This window comes from Cnephaeus nilssonii, assembly GCF_951640355.1.
Source record: "Cnephaeus nilssonii genome assembly, chromosome: 21".
Lineage (NCBI taxonomy): Eukaryota > Metazoa > Chordata > Mammalia > Chiroptera > Vespertilionidae > Cnephaeus > Cnephaeus nilssonii.
Window position 1 is genome coordinate 17,690,683 of NC_137092.1, and position 21,310 is coordinate 17,711,992.

General features: G+C 41.3%; 1 protein-coding gene across 1 annotated transcript; it reads left to right on the forward strand.

Annotated features, from left to right (window-relative positions):
- Positions 1-1,420: 1,420 nt before the first annotated feature.
- Positions 1,421-18,673, forward strand: LOC307092942 (dimethylaniline monooxygenase [N-oxide-forming] 2). Its single transcript, XM_079760534.1, has 9 exons — positions 1,421-1,461; positions 1,819-1,956; positions 7,170-7,358; positions 9,794-9,956; positions 10,475-10,617; positions 13,985-14,184; positions 15,382-15,737; positions 16,203-16,275; positions 18,042-18,673. Exons 2-9 carry the CDS (start codon positions 1,825-1,827, stop codon positions 18,376-18,378), a joined length of 1,593 nt encoding a protein of 530 aa, XP_079616660.1. The 5' UTR covers positions 1,421-1,461; positions 1,819-1,824; the 3' UTR covers positions 18,379-18,673.
- The last annotated feature ends 2,637 nt before the right edge of the window (positions 18,674-21,310 follow it).

Consider the following 21,310-nt stretch of genomic DNA (forward strand, 5'->3'; position numbering starts at 1 on the left):
CTGGCAGCGGAGTGGTTAGGGGGTGATCAGGCTGGCAGGCAGAAGCAGTTAGGGGCAATCAGGAAGGCAGGCAGGCAAGCAGTTGGGAGCCAGCAGTCCTGGATTGTGAGAGGGATGTCCGACTGCCCGTTTAGGCCCGATCCTGGTGGGATCGGGCCTAAACGGGCAGTCGGACATCCCTCCAGGAGTCCCAGATTGGAGAGGGTACAGGCTGGGCTGAGGGACAACCCCCTGCCGTGCACGAATTTCGTGCACCGGGCTTCTAGTATATTTAAAAGACCAGTGTCAAAGAGTTTTTGCCTATGTTTTCTTCTAGGAATTTTAGGGTTTCTGATCTTACATTTAAGTCTTTAATCCATTTTGAGGTGGGGTATTTTTTAATATGGTGTAAGAAAGTGGTCCAGTTTCATTTTTTGCATGTAGTTATGCAGTTTTCCCACCACCATTTATTGAAGAGTCTGTCTTTTCCCCATTGTATATTCTTGTTTCCTTTGTTGCAAGTTAGTTAAGTCTTCTTAATTAATGGTAGTGCTAATAACATTGTAAAAAGATTAATTATCCAGTTCTATATCAATCCAGAAAGAGGGCAATGGACAGGAAGATCTTAGAAGGACCACTAGATTCATCCAAGTCAGTGTACCCACAAGCAGACAGATCAAGATGAGATATGGATCTAGTCAGTGTAAGCAATTGAGGAAGAGATAAGCACAGTATGCTAGGACCTGGAAGTTGTCAAGTCTAAGAAAGCCAAGCCAAAAAAAAGTATGTCATTTCTGAGAAATCCAGGGACACAATGTTTTATTCATCTAGACACAGTGATATGCCGGAAATAATGCCTAATACACAGAAGTGAATATTTGTGAGATGGATAACTAATCTATCAATTAAATGGAATTCATACAGCCATTAAAAAGGCCGCTATTGGTATAAAGGTACTGAGATACTGGAAAGTGAAAAATCAAATTGGAAATCATACTTAGAGTGTGATTTCATTTTTGTTTGTGTGTGCATAGGTGTATGTATATAAATATCTGGAAAGATACAGCAAATTGTCAACAGTGGCTAAATTTATCTCTGTAGGATAGAGTTAAGGATAATTTCAACTTCTTTTCATTTATCCATATTTGCATATTTGCTAATTTGCAAATGAACATTGTCTACATCCACTACAAAAATGGTTTTTAATCTATCTGTATGATATGTAAGTGTATATAGAGTATTGGTACTATAAAGACATTTCACTACTACCCTGGACCTCAAAATATGGGCTCCTTGCTTGCTTTCATCACTAACAAGGTCCTTGGAGTTTCCACTGGCAGAATGCTGGGATGAGACGCTCCTCCCATTTCTCAACTCTTAAAACCCTTCAACTCTTAAAACCCTTCTGACTGCCTTGGAGCACACAACCGAGAAAGCAAACCATTGTGTGAGAGAGACAGCGCCAAAAAGGTAACAACAAAGGTAAGGGTAACAGCTGGGGGAAGAAGCTGACAAGGAAATGCTCTGCTCTAAACTCTAAGGCTCTCAACTGTAGTGAACATAACTGCAGATCTGGCTCATCTCCCTAGAACTTTGTCTTTTAACCACTTGGCTTTGTTAAATAGGTTGCTTTTAAATGTTGAACCAAGACTTTGTAAACAAGCTTTGCAATAAAGCCTGTGAGACTTTGGAATTTGACTACTGAGGCATTTTATTCCATTCCAGCTGGTTATTAAATTACCACTACTATAGCATTTAAAGCCCAGCACCTGACCACACCATAAGGCTCTCTTATCTTTGGCCCCACTGAAAGCCACTGACTGATCAACTCTGTGACAGGAGACCATGGCAAAGAAGGTGGCAGTGATTGGAGCTGGTGTCAGTGGACTGATCTCTCTGAAGTGCTGTGTGGATGAGGGACTCGAGCCCACCTGCTTTGAGAGGACCGAAGATATTGGAGGACTGTGGAGGTTCAAAGTATGTGAGATCTTGTTTCTTGCACAGGTTGTTCTGTTATTACAGGGTGAAGCATAGCTACTGATGAGCCTTCTTGAGGGATTCCCTAAGCAACTTGGATCAGGCTTACTTCATGCAGCTATACAGGAGCTGAAGAAATAGGCTAGCATCTCTCCCAGGTCATTACTAGTCTAACATACACGTGGCAAAGCCAGGCGTGTGAACAATCTCTTCTTATGCCTCTGTCTTGCAGCCCATTGTTTTTGTCATTCTCAAAGCAATATGCTAGTATTAGAGAACTTACAAAATAGAAGTGACAGGAGTTCTTTTCAAGACACCACTTCTATTCCAATCATTGAGCAAATGCTTTTTTAGAGAGTGTGCTCTTATTACTAATGATTTTTACTTTTCTCTGACAAATAGACCTTGTTTGCTTAGCTTTACTGATGACACTCTAGTATTACTCCTGGGAAACTCTTTAACTATATTATTAAATATACTCTATTCATTCAATTCATGCTATTAGCCAGATATAAATATTGGTAATGCCAGCCGCCCTTCAGAATTTGTATAAAAAATAGAAAAATACATAGAGAGCTGTAAAGAATTATAATTATTCTTCCACAATTTTTTGAATGAGTACTAGCTTATCACCTTCTAGGTGTGAGATCTTTGGCAAGTTATTTACATCCCTGTGTCTTAGTTTTCTCAGCTGTAGAATAAAGATATTAACAGAAAAAATGTAATTATCTCAGTGCTATTTTAAACATTAAGGGAGATCACTCATATCAAAAACTTATAATAGAGTACAATAAATGTAGCTACCATAGCTATGTTTGTATTTTATAGACAAGCAAATAGAAACAAAGAGGGTAAATGATGTGGTCATGGTCACATAGCTGGAGGAACTGGCATTCAAACCTGGGTATCCATGATTCCTAAGCAGCTAAATCCCTACTTATAAACATGTCTTAATTTGCACTCTTGCTCAGTAAGGTTAAACAAAACCTCAGCTCAGAACTGGAATGACAAGCTGAGGATTATGTATCAGGCACATCAAAATGAGGGATTAAAATAGGTGGGAACATCCCAAATAGGAGCAAACGGGTTGAGAGCATGAAAAGCAGACTTTCATATCGGCAGAGACCATCTGAAGTGCTCTTTCTACAAATGGACCTATTAAGGGGATGGGGAGGACATCCAGCAAACTGGATGTCCAGTTCAAACTGAATTTTATGCCAAAGGGGATTTTTTTTCACATTGGGTTTATCAAAGGGACCCGAGTAAAAGACATACCTGGGGGTTTCATAAAATACTAAATTTTGAACACCAGCCCAGACTTAATTAATCAAAATCTTCTGAGTGGGGAGGACCCTATTCTTAACAAGAGTCCCTAATGAATACCATGATGAGACAAGTTTGGCAAATATTGCACAAATGCTAAATTTTTTAAATCTGTTCAATTCAGTGATCCAAGCACAGCCAGAACTAAGGATGGAAATATTGATACTTATTACAGAACAGGTAAATTTGCAGAGAGGAAACTGGAAAATCAGCTGAATCACATTCATTTTTTATGAGCATCTGCTCATTAAAATCAATGTAGCTTTTCTTGAGCAGGTGAACATTCCTGTTTTAACCAAAGATGTGCTATTTTTGTCCACTCTCAGTTCACATGGAGATCCCATTTGGGGTTCTACCCCCCAGGTAGATTTTTTACCCTAAGGAAGAATGCGAAATTATAACAAATTTCTATTTAATAATAAATTTGTCATTGTTTTGCTTTATTACCTGACTTGGGATTTAATAGCAAAGAGTCAATGTCCCTTACTTAATTATCATTAGTTTGGCAGCAGAAGAATGAGAGTTTTTTTTAGTGATCTGTCAAAAATTATGACTTGGTGAACTCTAAGATGCCCCAAAATATTTCTCCTGCTCTCCTATTCTGGTAGTAGAGATAACATCCTATCGATTAAAAAATTTAGACTAAAATTTAAATTAATTAAGTCTTATCCTATATAATAAAAGCCTAATATGCAAATCTACGGAATAGCAGAACGACCAGGGGAATGACCGGTTGCTATGACACTCACTGACCACCAGGGGGAAGATGCTCAATGCAGGAGCTGCCCCCAGGCTGCAGGCCCCAGGCCTTCCAAGACGGGTGCCAGCGGGAGCCCCCCAATCACCCCTCCAGTCACCCCACAGATCAGCCCTGATCGTCGGCCAGGCCTAGGGAATTTTGTGCACCGGGCCTCTAGTTAGGTATAAAATAGTTAAGTACATAAATCCATGGGAGCTGTAATAACATCACATTTTTAAACCTGGCTTACAGCTATATTCAATATAGAAATGTAAACAATTTTCTCTAATGAAAGAAGACAAGGAATCTCTCTGCAGAGTGAAACATACAATGGGCAAAATTTCAGAAGCCAGTGAGGCCAGTGAGGCTCTTGATTACCAGGAGACTGTACTGCCAAAGGGAGGAGGTACTGAAAAGGAGGCTGAGGCCTCCACACCACTCCAAGACACTCCTCCATCCAAACTCAATTTTGAAAATAGATTATTCTTTAGTTTCCATAATTATACAATCCTTCTACAATTACATACCACATTTAGTAGTGACAAGTTAAAACAAAATTTAAGAATTCTTGTCCCACCTGGTCGGTGTGGCTCAGGGGTTAAGTGTTGACCCATGAACCAAGAAGTCACACTTTGATTCCCAGTTATAGCACATGCCCCAGTTGCAGACTCCATCCTCAGTAGGGGGCATGCAGAAGGCAGCCAATCACTGATTCTCTCTTGACACTGCCGTTTCTAACTCTCTCTCCCTCTCCCTTCCTCTCTCTGAAATCAATAAAAACATTTTTTTAAAAAAGAATCCTTGTCCCATGCCCTGCTCAGAGGGTGCTGAATTCTTGTAAGAGGTTCTTCAGTACCCCCTAGTGGCAGCTTTGGAACATGGAGAAGATGGGTAAATAATATATTTCTAGCACTTTTTCCAAAAAGGGGAAGCACTCATCCCATACAGCATCTCATTTTCTTCACAATATTTCTAGGAAGTAGATATTATAATGATTTTCACATATGAAGAGGAAACTGAGGTTTAGGATATGCAACTTGCCCAGAAGAACATTGGTGGTGGAAAACAACAAAAATGAAGGTCTGTAAGATTCCTGACCGCCCTCACACTTAGTAATCTTACTGAGGCATTGAAAGATGAAACCATAATCGTTCTTCAGCCATTATCCCGCTCTGCCTCCTTTATTGTTCCCGATACCTGTGCTCACAAGGAAGCAATATACATTTCTTTTGTGCGTGTGTGTTGTTTTAACATTTGGATATAATCTATCTTTTCCCAACTACATATACAGCATAAGGATTAGGAGTGCCAATCCCCATGCAGTCAAAAATCCACATATAACTTTTTACTCCCCCAAAACTTACTTTCTAATAGCCTACTGTTGACCAAAAGCTTTGCCAGTAACATAAACAGTCAATTAATACATATTGTATATATGTATTCATTATGTACTGTATTCTTATAATAAACTAAACTAGAGAAAAGCAAATGTTATTAAGAAAATCATAAGGATTGTATGTATTTATTGAAAACACTGACGTATAAATGGATGCAACCTGAAACATCATTGTTAGGTCTGATCAAATAATTGAATCGATGCCCCCTCCCCTGGGAACTGACCTTTAGGCCACTTTACAACAGACATTCCACTTGCTAAGACCATTTTCTCTCCCCTCCAGACTTTCCCAGAATCCAGACCTGCACAGAGAATTCTCCACCCAGAAAAAACCTGCCTAGAGTCTTTTAAAAACCTCTGACTCCCTGTCTTTGGGTGCTGGTGCCATTTGTGGGCTCAGCCCAGCTGGTATCCAGATGACCTAATAAATTCATAATTCTTTACCCCTTTTGGCTTCATGTGTTCCTCCTTTGGTGACACTAACAATCACTTTCTGTCTTAAAATGTGACTCCCTCAAGATCCACACTTAGACCCACATTTAGCAAGGATTCTACATACTGCTTTTAAATGACATGATCTGAGAGAAAATATCGTTTTAGCTTTGGTGACTCATTTTGAAACTAATAACCCCTGTGAAGCACAATACATATAAAGAGCAGGCTCCTTCTGCTATGTATAAAAGAGTCGATATCCCAGTTTACTTGTTCTTAACTCTTTGAAAGTGAAGAATAGTATGAAGAAATAACATGGAGTCATTATAGTCAAGTTGCTAAATTACCAAAATCAAATAGGTTGAGGAATGAGGAAACAATTCTATTCTTGTTTTAACTAGCCTGTTAAACTTAAATTGAAATTAAACTTTTTAACTTTCCAGTCCTGCATTAATGCCTGGTTATACATTAAACCTCCAGACAGCCCTCTGGTTACCTCCTAAAGGACTAAGGAAAAAATGTTCACGTATCCAGACCACCTGACATCCATTAAACAGAGAACTGGTCTTCTAGAGAATTACCATCTTGGATCAATCCAGAGGCTAAGAATGCAAGACTGATTCTTCTCAAGAATGTACTTTCTACTCTAAGAACTCATAGCTTTTCTTTCTTCTTTGGAACACTCTGGGCATTACCTAGTTGTGTTTCCGATTTGCAAACTCTAAGACCCTTAAAAAATCTTTATCATGTATTTCTAGCAAAGCTTCCAGACTTCTTTTGAGTTTGTTTGACAAAATCAAGTACAACTTCTTGTACAGAAAATGTCAGAAAACTCAGGTGTGATAGTGAGTGTGCCTGTGTCAATATGTTAGAGCAGCTATGCTAGGTGCCTTTCTTAAAGTGCAGTGAGAAGTGAGCTGAAACTGATGGTTTTGTTGACGCTTATCGCTTCCTCAATAACAACAGACACAATCATTGAACAGCTAATACCCCCAATTTTAGCAGCTGAGGTTACTCATTTTAATTGAATGAGTACTATTTCAGAAGGGGTTGGTTGTCACAATAGCTGACATTAAAAAGGTAGAGACCTGGGGTGCTAAATATGACCAAAGAAGGATGGTTCCCACTCCCAAGCCCACCAATGGCAATAGCCCCTCCAGTGAGCCACACTGAAAGGCTCCACCTGGGTCCTACCACACAGGATGATGTACATGTATACTGCACCCAAAAGGATCACATCACCCAGGGGTCAGATATGTAAGAAGACTAGGAAACCAAGGGAACTTTTAAATGCATGATTATCACTTTTATTTGATCCTTTAGGAAAATGTGGAAGATGGCCGAGCGAGTATCTACCAATCTGTCATCACCAATACCAGCAAAGAAATGTCCTGTTTCAGTGACTTTCCAATGCCTGAAGATTTCCCAAACTTCCTGCACAATTCTAAGCTTCTGGAGTATTTCAGAATCTTTGCCAAAAAGTTTGATCTTCTAAAATATATTCAGTTCCAGGTATTGTATTTTGAGGGGAATTGTTTTCTCTACATTAGTTCACATCACATTTAAATCGAGAAGTTACTCTGAGAGGATAGAAAACCCAAAAAGAATGTCATTACCCTGATACTATAAATTGTATACATTAACAGAAGAGAAAAATCATCCGTTAAAAGTAAAGGTTTGTATGATGATGATAATGATAGGAAAACTGCATTTAAACTAATATTTGTAACCACTGAAGAATCTTATCCTCATTTCCCTTTAAAAAAAATATGGAAAAAAAATAATCAACAACAAAACACCAATATCACCAATATCTCACTTAATATGCTGAATTTTTATCAATAACCTACACTGTGAAAACTACTAACTGGTGCTTAGGAAATAACATTTAAATTATATCTCAGAACACACAACTCCTAATGGAGCTTAGGGTTTTTTTAAACACATCTCAGTTTCTCAGTAATTTTAGTTTTGCTCCAGGCTTGTATTATATTAATTTATAATAGTTGACTTTATTGAAAATCTGTATTTGTAAGCACTATTAAAATGTCCATGCCAGGCTGGTGTGGCTCAGTGGTTGGTTGAATGCTGACCTATGAACTAGGAGGTCACGGTTCAATTCCCAGTCAAGGCACTTGCCTGGATTGCAAGCTCAATCCCCATGTGGGGCATGCAGGAGGCAACCAATCAATGCTTCTCTCTCATCATGGATGTTTCTCTCTTCCTCTCCCTTCCTCTCTGAAATCAATAAAAATATATTTTTTAAAATATCCAGTCCCATCTAATGTAGTTTTTCCCAAATTCCTGGTAGATCCATCCTATAAATGACAGACCCTTTATATCAGAAGCTTTTTATAGATCTTTGTCTACTTAGCTACCAATCTATTTAATAGATATATTGCCCTTACATAACATGTAATTTATATTCTCTTTTTGTTGTTGTTGTTGTTGTTGTTAATCCTCACCTGAGGCTATTTTTTCATTGACTTTTGAGAGAGTAGAGGAGGAGGAGAGAAAGGGAGGGAGGGAGGGAGGGAGGGAGGGAGGGAGAGAAGGAGAGAGGGAGGGAGGGAGGGAGGGAGGGAGGGAGGGAGAGAGAGAGAGAGAGAGAGAGAGAGAGAGAGAGAGAAACATCAATGTAAGAGAGACACATTCATCAATTGCCTCCTGCACTCGCCCCAACTGGGGCTGAGGATCAAACCTCCAATCCAGGTGCATGCCCTTGACCAAGAATCAAATCTGTGACCCTTTGGTGGGTGGGCCAACACTCTAACCACTGAACCCACCAGCCAGAACAATCGTCTCTATTCTTTGAAAGATCATGTTAGAGTTGCAAGGAAACTAGTTTTCTTGTTCACTGTGTCACTGCTGCAATTGTTTTCTGGAGGCTGGAGAGGGGTTAGGAAAATGCATTTCCGTGTTTTGGTCTCGGAGTTGGTATAAACCCTAAGATGTTAGGGCTCAACTCAAAATGTAAATGACTCTGTTGCATGTCTAATCACCTTCTGAGTGATACTGAAGGTGTTGGTGCTCAAACCACATTTTGAATAGCAAGAATCCACAGGACTTTAGCTAGTATACTACTCTGGACTACAAATCTAAAATCTTTACTCTCTGCCAAAAATGCCCAGATGTTTTATAATACTTTCATAAGCTTTATATTAATATTTGATATACATTTTTAAAATTTGAACAGTCTCAAAAATTAGCAATGCTACATTTTGAAAAATATCTGAAAATGTGAAAAGCATGCATAAGAGACTCAAATTCTTGCAAACAAGAGGAGTATGCATCTCCTCTAAAAGTGAGAAAAGCTTTGCTTCCATTTGACATTGTTCTTAAATACAACAGACATACGACCTTCATGTGTACTTTTAAAAACTCACAGACCTCCAGACAGTAAGCTACATTTTAAAAAATCAACGAACCACTAAATTATTTCATCCAAATGAGATCATGAACAGTATTGCTATCATGATTTTTCCTGTTCTAAAAATATAAAATATACCATTCACGGAGTGCTGACAATATGCCAGTCACTATGCAAATCACTTCTCATGAAACATCTTCTCTAGCACAGTGTCTGCACAGAAGTGGACACATGAAAGGTTCTTGATAAATACTATGTGATCACTTGAATGATAAATATGAATTTTGCATCTTGCCCAGAGCTTACCAGCCACGCCTGCATCTCGCTCCAGTTCTCAGTCAGCTGAGTGAGGCCTCTCGCAGAAAGCAGCATGTCCTCAGTTGGTATCTCCCTACCAAAGAAGAATGAGAAGGCTGAGCATAGCAGTCTTTGGCTTAACTGGCTTGAAATGGATTCAAATGGAATCTAAATTGTATCAAACATTGCATTCTACCCATCCCCACTCTTTAGGGCACTGGACAAGGCCCCTGTATGCCAGATTAATTCTCAATGATGCCTTCTCTTATGTTCGTTTAAGACAACCGTCCTCAGTGTGAAAAAATGCCCGGATTTCTCATCCTCTGGCCAATGGGAGGTTGTCACTGAGAGCAAAGGCAAGGAGCAAAGTGCCATCTTTGATGCAATTATGGTTTGCAGTGGCCATCACATCCTCCCTCACATCCCACTGGAGTCATTTCCAGGTAAGGCCTAGGGGATTCCCAGCTTTTCAGAGCAGGTGTCTAGGTACTTTGTATGCAGTTTGGAATGATCATCTTTGTTTCTGCTGACCTCTCTGGTCTTGGTTACACAGGAATCCAGCTAACCTCCTCCAAAGTCAAGATTTCGGAAAATTCATATCCACATTGCCTCCGTGTTGGAGAGGCCTGTTTAGCCATGTGCCTGCTTTGGCCTTTTTCTATCCTGCAAAACAGCTGTGACTTTGTTCTGTTCTTGGAGCCTTTTCTGCAGAACCATGCCCATGGACAGAGTTAGTGGGGAAAGTTCCTGGAAACTCTTTTGGTCCTGGACCATATACTTAACGTAACATTTCTTATATGCTTTAAACTTTGAGTTTATCAATTGGCCTTGCTATTATAACTCCCCTAAGAGAGGAAGAGGCAAAAGAAATGATTAACCCCAGGAAGGAAAAATTGGCAATGCAGTTTTCTTGAAATTAATTTGACATAGTTGACAGGCTTCTCTCTTTTTCCTCCTGAAGGTATAGAGAGGTTCAAAGGCCAGTATTTTCACAGCCGCCAATACAAGAACCCAGAGGGATTTGAGGGGAAGCGCATCCTGGTGATTGGAATAGGAAACTCAGCCTCAGATATTGCCGTGGAGCTGAGCAAGAAGGCTTCTCAGGTGCAAAGCTCTCTGCTTACCTTGTACCTTGGAGGAAAGGAAAGGGGAGGGGGCACATTGGAAAATCTGAGCCATGTAATCAAGGCTCCATTACTCCTTAACTGGTTGGTTGGTTGGTTGGTTGGTTGGTTGGTTGCTCAGCTGCTTCATGTGGTATCAGAAAATCTGTCTGTCAAGAAGCCACAGTTTACCTCCCAGCTCTTCCACTATCAGCTGTGTAACCTAGGCTGAGTCATTTCACTTCTCTGGGCTACAGTTCTCTCACTTTGTAAATGGGAAGTTTTGACCAGATGACTTACAGCCTAAGAGGTCTTGTTTCCACCCAGGGGCCTTAGTGAAAAGCTGACATGTTCATATATGGGGCAGGGAGAGTGGGAGCATTTAGAAATTTAGTGCACATTTGAATTATATTTGAAATGTAAATAATCCTCAGTTATCCAAAGATTATGACAAGAAAGATTAAATAGTAAGACTCCCAACCAAGATCATAGATATTTAGGTGCAGACTGAGCCCTTTCAACTACTGTCATCTTTGTACCTGCTCAGGAATGACACAACTGAGCTGCGAAGGTGTCAAACATTCCAGAATGTAGATAATGCTGACATCGATGATTGGGAATAACAGAAACTAAATCCCTTCCAGTAGAACAGACCTAGGCAAAGATGGGGAAATAGCTAGGGTTCCTCTCCCCAAAGCATCCCCTCCCCACAGGGCCTGGGCCCAGGAGCCCTATCACTTGTACACTAGCCTCCTCAGCCTGGCTTCTTCTGGCTACACAGGACTTACATACCTATGTCCACAACCAGCAAAACTGTCCTGTTATGAGTCTCATACTTTCAGGGCTTGAGATGCCAGGTAGCAAACATGATAAACAAACATGGTGTAACCCCAGATTAATGAAGGGTTTACACTGGAACCTGTCAAAGTCACCTATCCGGTCATTGCCAAGGAAGAAGGGGAGACAGTAAGTATTGGGAAAAGAACATGTAAATACTTCACAAGCTAAGGAGTTGAGGTCCTTCCCAGCAAAATTGGTCTCCAAATTCTTGTTTACTCCAGACATGTGGCACTACAGGAAACTCCTCTCCTCCAGCCTAAATTTGCAAAGTAATAATAGCTAGCAGACAATAGTTTAAGTACTTTATTTATGCCACCTGATTTAATCTGCATAATAATCCCATGAGGCAGGTACTATTAATATCCCCATTTTGCAGAAAGAGAAACTGAGGCACAGAGAGGTTGAAATAACTTACCCAAGGCAACACAGCCTGTACGTGGTGGGCTGGGGTTCAAACCTAGGGAGTCTAGATGCAGAGTCCTGGATCTGGAGTCCATGATTACAAACACTTAAGGGAACTGGTTTTCTTACACATGAATCATAGTTAACTGTTTATCTGGGACCACTTTATACATCAGAACTCATAGAATGGCAGGTAAAATTTTGAGAGCAATTCAAATATGCATTTAGGCAATGGGGGAGTAACAGTAAGCAAGGTAAACCACCTATCTGGAAATATCCTCTCTAATAAAATGGTAATATGCAAATTAACCACCACTCCGCTACATAAGCCACGCCCACCAGCCAAGCCACACCCACCAGCCAATCAGGGCGAGTTTGCAAATTAACCCCAATCCAAGATGGCTACAGCCACAGAGAGCAAGGTTTCCCAGGTAACAGAGGAAGCCAAGCTTTCCATAGCCGTTGCAGGCCTAAGCCTCCACTCAAGCTACAAAGTTTCAATTATAGAAGGTAAACAAATTCAAACAAATGGCGGCAGAATGGAGCTTGAGAGAGCAGGTCAGGGTTGCTGGCGGCAACAGGAGAAGCAAAGCTTTCGCACACCCTGGCTGGGCTCACCCGCTTAAGGCTACAAAGTTTCAATTGTAGAAGGTGAATTAACTGCCACAGAAATGGCTGCTGCCCCAGAGGGAACAGCAGGCTTGGCTCCGCTCCAGGCTACAAAGTTTCAATTGTAGAAGGAAAATAAATTCCAGATACCAGGGCCTCCCCTTGGGTTGCCAGGGTGCGTGGCCGGCCTGCAAACCACCACAGGCCCCTCGCTCAGGCCGCCCCACACCCCAAGGGAACTCCCACCCTTATCTGTGACACCCTTCAGGGCAAACCAGCTGGCCCCCACCCGTGCACCAGGCCTCTATCCTATCTAATAAAAGAATAATATACAGATTGATCATCACTGCAACACAAAATATAGCTGCCCCCATGTGGTCAAAGATCCTGCCCCCATGTGGACACAAGATGGCCACTACAAGATGGCCAGCAGGAGAGGGCAGTTGGGAGGCACCTGGCCTGCAAGGGAGGGCAGTTGTGAGGGACCAGGCCTGCAAGGGAGGGCAGTTGAGAGGGACCAGGCTTGCAAGGGAGGGCAGTTAGAGGTGATCAACCCTGCAGGAGAGGGCAGTTAGGGGTAACCAGGCTGGCAGAGGAGGGAAGTTGGAGGCAAACAGGCTGGCAGGGGAGCAGTTAAGCATCAACCAGGCTGGCAGCGGAGTGGTTAGGGGGTGATCAGGCTGGCAGGCAGAAGTGGTTAGGGGCAATCAGGAAGGCAGGCAGGCAAGCAGTTGGGAGCCAGCAGTCCTGGATTGTGAGAGGGATGTCCGACTGCCCGATCCGGGCCTAAACGGGCAGTCGGACATCCCTCCAGGAGTCCCAGATTGGAGAGGGTACAGGCTGGGCTGAGGGACAACCCCCTGCCGTGCACGAATTTCGTGCACCGGGCTTCTAGTGTAAATATATAATTTCAAAATGAGAGAAATCTGAGTAAGCAAGGTAAAGAACATACCAGAAAGAAGACTCAGATGTGTATTTCAAGAAAATGGGAATCACGGTATACGTTCAGATTTTAACACTTAAAATACATAACTGTTCTTTTAAGTGTGGGAGGAAGCTGACACCCCTTGGTATTCCCACTCTAAGGAAATACAGATCTATGCATATACGCCTACATAGTCATTGGGCTTCTTGGTACCTTTCCTAAGATTATAATTACTTACCTTTACTATAAAAGAAATGTGGGCAGGTGGGAAGGTGAGAAGAGGGGAGGAGTACCAAACCACAACTGTAAACGTGGTAAAGACTTGTGGGTTTTATGATTGGTATTAGCCCAAAGATTTTCTCATGTTTTCAGGAAAGTTCTCAAGACTGTTGTAGAACTCTATCAATGTGAACACCCCTGGGTACTTCTATGATAAAGTTGCCACAGAGCAGTGAAAACAAAATGGTACTTCACTTGGAAGTCAATCATCTTTAAGATAAAGCATTGCAGGAAATTCAGGGGCCATACATAGCAGATTCCTCCCAAAAGGGACGATGCCCTAACATAAACTGTCTTTCTTTTTGCTTGCCAGGTGTTTCTCAGCACCAGGCAAGGTTCCTGGGTCCTCAGCCGTATCTCTGACAATGGCTATCCCTGGGACATGGTGGTCCACACCCGGTTTCGCGCCATGCTCCAAAATGTCCTGCCACGAGCAGTTCAAAAATGGATGTTGGAACGACAGATGAATCAGTGGTTCAACCATGAAAATTATGGCCTTGAGCCTCAAAACAAGTAGAGTTATTTTGCTTTCTTTATGGTATATTCACTGGTAAGCAAGGTTGCTAGAGGTACTTCTCTTCACAAAGGGCCAAATTGCTAACATGGTATAGGTCATGGAGTTTGAATTCCAAATTTGTTCTGTGTGCATTTTAAAAAGTGAGTACTTAAGAAGATCAAGTAGAAATGGTATGAGCTGCTCCAAAAAAGCAAAAGTAGGTCATGAAAAGTACTTTCTATTACCCAGAGCTGTTCAACATCAGAAAGGCTGCTTAATGAGATTGTGACCTTCCTTTCAGAGGGTTGTGGTAGGAAACATGTATCAGAGTCTCCATCCGATGATTTGTTCTGATAACTCTGTGTATCATGGGGGTTCTTCCCATGGGCAGCTTTGAGAATATAATCACTGTCTCTTTGCAAAAAAAAAAAAACATCTCTGTTCATCTCAAAGTTATACATCACTAACCTTATAAACTCAAGCAAACATTATATATGTTTATTTTTCTTTAGTTGATAATAGGCTCTTCCCCTTAAAAAAAAAAAGACAAAACAGAAGAGCTTTAGAATCTTTCAACAAATGCCATGTGACTGCTGCATGCTGAGATATGGTATCTGTAGCATGTATTGCCTTAAACCTACAAGAAAGAGAACTTAAGAAATATAAGCAGACTTTGCTTCACTGCCCATGCTATCACATATGGAGATTTCATGGAGATTTGAGATTAGCAACTATCTCCAATATAATTCTATGCATTAATTTTCACACTGATTCCTTACTAATTTTTAAAACTCATGGAAATTTAACATGTTTTCCCTTTCTTACTTATGATCAGATAGAGATTAAATGGAGCAAGATAATTAAAGGTAGATAATATAAAAGAATGCTAGAAACATCAATGGGCTAATAACTGGAATACTCAGCGATTAACCATAAGCACCTGCATTTTGTATAAGCCCCTGGGGATGCTTTCATTTTTTGAAATACCTTTCACCCCCATCACCCACATTTTTCCCCTTTGTTAAGGGAGAGATTTGTAACATGAAAATAAAGTCAGGTAGTAAATTTGGGGTCAAGCCAACTAATCAAGTTAGAAAGTTTTATGGATATTTGAAAAAACTCTTTATTTTCAGAGCCAAACCCACAAAATATCAAGACAGTTCAAGACTCCTCATTAAATTCTCCTTCTGAGTGTTTTCTTCTGTGTGTTTTAGATACCTTATGAAAGAATCTGTATTAAATGATGACCTTCCAAGTCGTATACTCTATGGAGCCATCAAGGTGAAATCAAGAGTGACAGAGCTCACAGAAACTTCTGCCACCTTTGAGGATGGGACAGTGGAAGAGGACATTGATGTCATTATCTTTGCAACAGGATATACATTCTCTTTTCCCTTCCTAGAAGACTCACTTGTGAAAGTAGATGATAATATGGTCTCGCTATATAAATACATGTTTCCTCCTCACCTGGAGAAGGCAACCCTTGCCTGCATTGGTCTCATCCAGCCCCTAGGTTCCATTTTCCCAACTGTCGAACTTCAAGCTCGTTGGGTGACGAGAGTTTTCAAAGGTAAGTGAGTGGCTGAGGTCTCACACCTCGTAGAGTTTGCTCAATAATGAGTTAAGATAAGAAGATTGCTAATCTTGGCTGCTCTCTTACGATTTACATCCTAAAAAGTTAGTGGAGACATCACAAAATAACAAATACAAAGATATAATATTAAACATCTGTAATCATTCCTTTAATATATTAGAAAGATCTGTGAATTTTGGGTGTGAGGGCGATCTGGCTGCAACATCTGTCACCCCACTGATCACCAGGGTTAATTCCGCTGATCTGGCTGGTTAGGAGGGTGTCCCTCTCCTCCCTCACTGATCTATGTGCATCCCTACGAAGCTGCGTGCTGGGTCAAGAGGATGACCTTCCCCCCCAAAGAAGAGGACCGATCTTGGGTCAAGGGTATAGGAGTAGCTGAGCTCTCCTGCTAGAACCTCCAAACAAACCCACTACTTAAACCAGCCTTTTATATTCTAGGCTTGTGTACCTTGCCCTCAGAGCGGGCTATGATGGAAGACATTATCAAGAGGCACAAAAACAGAACTGACCTGTAAGAATTTTTTTTAATCTTTACCTAGAGCAGTGTTTCTCAAAGCAGTGAGTACTCTACCCACCTGTAAGAACTACCTAGCTGTTCATTAAAAAATGCAAATTCTACGGCAACAGCCCAGACCAACTGAATCAGAATCTCTGGATGAGACTGGACGTTTGTATATTTTGTGTTCTTTCTAGGTGATCCTTATATACTAGAGGCCCGGTGCATGAAATTTGTGCACGGGGGGCGGGGGGGTGTTTGTCCCCCAGCCCAGCCTACACCCTCTCCAATCTGGGACCAGTGGGATCGGGCCTAAACGGGCAGTCGGACATCCCTCTCACAATCCAGGATTGCTGGCTCCTAACTGCTTGCCTACCTGCCTGCCTGATTGCCCCTAACCGCTTCTTCCTGCCAACCTGATAACCCCCTAACTACTCCCCTGCAAGCCTGATCGACACCTATCTGCTCCCCTGCTGGCCCGATTGCCCCTAACTGCTCTCCCCTGCCAGCCTGGTCTCCCCTAACTGTCCTCCCCTGCAGGCCTGGTCACCCCCAACTCCCTCCCCTGCTGGCCCAGTCACCCCCAACTCCCTCCCCTGCCCTCCCCTGCCAGCCTGGTCGCCCCTAACTGTCCTCTCCTGCAGGCCTGGTTGCCCCCAACTGCCATCCCCTATAGGCCTGGTCCCCCCCAACTGCCCTTCCTTGCAGGGCTGGTCCCTCCCAACTGCCCTACCCTGCCGGCCATCTTGTGACGGCCATCTTGTGTCCACATGGGGGCGGCCATCTTGTGTGTTGGAGTGATGGCCAATTTGCATATTACCTCTTTATTATATAGGATAGTAGTTTAACAACCAACTACTTAAAGATAGGAATTTTACCAAATCAGAACATTTTTCCCTTGACTGAATTTCATTTGTTTTGTATGACGCCCATATTAAATTCCATGACTTCTCAGGCCACTCACACTCTGTGTTTAGAGAGGGAATGGTGTTAATGTAAGAAACATTCAAACCTTTGAAGAATTTTTAGAGTTTATTTGAGCCAAACTATTGACAATTGCCAGGAAGCAGAATCTCAATGGATTGAGATAATGCTTGGGAGAATGACAGTTTTGTACCTTATGTTATACATTATAATCAAAAGAGGAAACAATAAAAAATTATGTGAGTTATATGAAATCTATTGGTGATAGATTAAGGAGGTGGGAGAAAGCAAAAGGGGGATCTCTGTGATTGGATAAAAAGTAAAATGATAGACACATACATGTGTGACATGAACGTTCAAGGATTTCTACTTTGTGATTGAAGTGGAACGAGGTTCAAGTGGGTTGAGTCCCCTTGGAAAGTTGACTTGGAGCCTTATATGACATGAAGGGGTAAGCTCATGTCCAAATGTTCATTAATCTAACATTTATTGAGCATCATATGCCAGCCAGAGTGCCAGGGACTCTACTAATTTAACAAGCAAATATTAAGTGTCTCCTCTGTGCAAGACACTGGGCTAGGTTTTCATCTGTTACCTCATCAATCTTGACAACAATCCTGACTAGTTGGTACTTTGCTTAGTAAATACCAAATAGTCATCATGATTGTAAATGTAAGTCCCATGGATTTTACAGTCTATGGTCAATCTGAAATACAGGCCTCCTGATGGGATAAACCAACACTTTCCATTTATTTGTTCACTCATTCCTTCACCCTGTCAATAGCTATCGAATGCCTACTGTTCTTATATAACTTTGAACATCTTGTGAATCTGCCCTTTTCACTTTCTTCATTAAGGTTTGGAGAGAGCCAGAGCCAGATTCTGCAGACCAAGTACATCGATTACTTGGATGAGCTTGCCGCAGAGATAGGTGCGAAGCCAGACCTCCTCTCTCTCCTGTTCAGAGATCCTAAACTGGCTGTGAAACTCTATTTTGGACCCTGCAACTCCTATCAGTATCGCTTGATGGGGCCTGGACGATGGGAAGGAGCCAAGAGTGCCATCCTCTCCCAGAAACAGAGGCTGCTGAAGCCTCTAAAGACGCGCGCTCTAGAGCCGGCTTTTAACTTCCCAGTTTCCCTCCTGTTGAAAATCCTGGGGCTTCTTGCTATTGCTTTGGCCTTTTTTTTCTAACTACAGGCTACTAATCCACCAGCTTTTGGCTTTATATCAGTCAGTACCACTTAAAGGGAAAAAAAAGGATAGAAAGAAAAAATCCTACCTAATAAAATAGTAATATGCAAATTGACCGCACCTTCGCTACGCCCAAGCCACGCCCGCCAGCCAAAGCCACACCCACCAGCCAATCAGGGCGAGTATGCAAATTACCCAATAAAGATGGCGGCTAATTTGCATACGTGGAGAGAGGGAGGAGTGAAGACTGAAGACAACTTAGAAGGAAGAGGGAGGAAAAGCGGAAAGCAAGGTGGCTGCCAGAGGGAAAGCCGGGACAGGGCGGAGCGGGGTGGAACGGGGAGGAGTGGGGCGGGCGGCAGTGGCGAGCAGGTGCAGGCGTGGTGGCCGCAAAGGTGGTGGCAGCGGCAGCACACACGGCCGCAACAGCCGCTTGCAGGATTTTCCTGCAAATGGGCTACCAGTATTAAATATACATCCTAAAGTTTAGAGTTGAGAGGGAAAGAGTAAGAGAGGTAACTGTGGAGAATTAGCAGGATTAGGTCTATGTATGAAACCAAAATAGTGTCATGAAATGTCTTTGCCATTTCACTCTTCCCTCAAGTTATCTAGACTCTCCAAAAAGGACAATCAAATAACACAGGCTAAATAGTGTCGCCAGCCCTGATATAGGCGAGCTGTGCAGAAAACAGCAGAATTACACAGAATGAAGAGCAGGCCCCACTGTTTAAATCACTGAACATTTAAGTTACAGGTACATATTTAAACACCTGTTTAAACAGTCTTCCTATCCGGATTCTATTTGGTGACAAAGTTCTCAGACATTAGGTCACACTCCATTTGCTTGGTGGGGAATCATTAAAAAATAAAAAATGAAAATAGACTTTAAAGCCATGGCAATACTCAGACTCTAAGAGTCTCATATCAAAAGCCAAGCATTTCTTATAATCCTTATATTTTCTTATATTTCTTACATTTTTCTTATATGTTGACAGAAACACTGCTGTAAAAGTAAACATTCCATGATAGATATGTACTATATACTTAGTACTTATTATAGACCAGACATTGTGCTCTGTGCACATTATGTGTATTATATCATTTAATTCTCACAACAATTCCAGGAGATGGTTGCAGCTATTATACCGATTTAGCAGATATGAAATTGAGATTCATAGCAACTGAGTGACATGCACAAGACCATACAGATGGTCTTACGATGGAGCTGGCATTAGAACCCAGATTTGCTTGACTCCAGAACTAAAGATGATAACCTTGCCCTATAAAATCCCTAGTATTGATAAAGTACTGAATAGTGTATATTATTTACAATCATATATATACTTTTGGAGGATAGCACTCCTTGTAAATATGATCTGATTATATGTGGTTTATAAATCAGCTAAACCTAAGAAGCATTTGAAGTAATTTTACAGTGAAAGATACCTATACAATAACATTTAAGATCATCGACATTTTGGAAAAACAATCATCAAGGAGGAAAAGTATATTTCCCAAGTAGATGAAAATCATTATGAAGATTGAGCTTTGTATTTAGTTCTAACCTTACAGATAACCTAGGTAAAAAGCTAAATCATATGTAATATTTGTAATCTGATCAAAGGAAGCATACCAGTTTGTCAGGAGAAACAAACATTTTCTTAAAACTGAAGTCCAAAAAAGACCAAATTAATTCAATGTCAATAGACATTGAGCAATATAATAAACATCTGATTATGAAACATGCACTACACACCCACTGAGCTTTGGGAGATAAACTCTGCCATAGGCCCAGACCAAGGCCTTCAAAAAGAGGTAAAAGGTCAGAGGTTAAAGGACTTAGGCAAATTTCTGCTCTTACTCCTTCAAAGCCTCTGCTGACATTGTTCTTCTCTTTGCCTGCATTTCTCTGTCAAAAGCATAGAACAGTGGTCGGCGAACCACAGCTCGCGAGCCACATGCGGCTCTTTGGTCCCTTGAGTGTGGCTCTTCCACAAAATACCACGTGCGGGCACGCACGTACAGTGCAATTGAAACTGCGTGGCCCATGTGCAGAAGTTGGTTTTCAGCCTGGGCGAGTCTATTTTGAAGAAGTGGTTCTAACGCCGAGCCACACTCAAGGGGCCAAAGAGCCGCATGTGGCTCGCGAGCCGCAGTTTGCCCACCACTGGCCTAGAACAATGCACTGGCAATCTCTATCTGCAGAAACTTCTTCCTTAAAGTCCATTGAAATATCAGCATTTAAATACAAGTTTGTTTTTTCATTGCTCCTGTCAGCAAATTCCTTTGAAAAAAATTGCAGATAGTGTATATACTTAGTTCTTGATGAAAAACTGATTACTTTACTAATTCTTAAAGATTATTTGCAAGCCATTATATTATTAATAATAATAATGTATCAACCCTTTCTAGCAAGAGTAGTAAATCCAGGCTATCCCCTATTTCTGTATATAAAGTGTTATTGGAGCACAGCCACAGCTATTCATTTATTATCTGTGGCTGCTTTCAAGCTATAATGGCAGAGATGAGTAGTTGCAACAGAAAAAGTATGGCACACAAAGCCTAAGATATTTACTATCTGACCCTTTGCAGAAAACATTCGCCAATCCCTGTTTTGTGATGTGCCAAACATTGTCCTAATTGTCATAGCCTCATTCATCATTACCAGTACACAGTAACTATGGATACCATCCTTCTTCTAGTGGAAGAGATTGAGAAACAATGGCCAGATTAATGCTGAATTAATGGAGGAAAACAGCTCTATTAGGGACAAAATTGTTATTAAATTTGTATCCTTGAAAATTTTAGAAAGAGGATGATCTCTCGAAATCTTTCCAAATATTCTGGTACCTTTTCAAAATAAATAGTAAGTAAGACTCATCCAATCTCTTATTTTGTCTCCATACATCCTGAAAAGTAAAACTATCCCAAA

Coding starts and splice junctions, on each gene's coding strand:
- LOC307092942 (XM_079760534.1), top strand. CDS start 1,825: ATGGCAAAGAAGGTGGCAGTGATTGGAGCTGGTGTCAGTGGACTGATC. Junction 1,957..7,169: donor GAGGACTGTGGAGGTTCAAA/GTATGTGAGATC, acceptor TTGATCCTTTAG/GAAAATGTGGAAGATGGCCG. Junction 9,957..10,474: donor CCCACTGGAGTCATTTCCAG/GTAAGGCCTAGG, acceptor TTCCTCCTGAAG/GTATAGAGAGGTTCAAAGGC.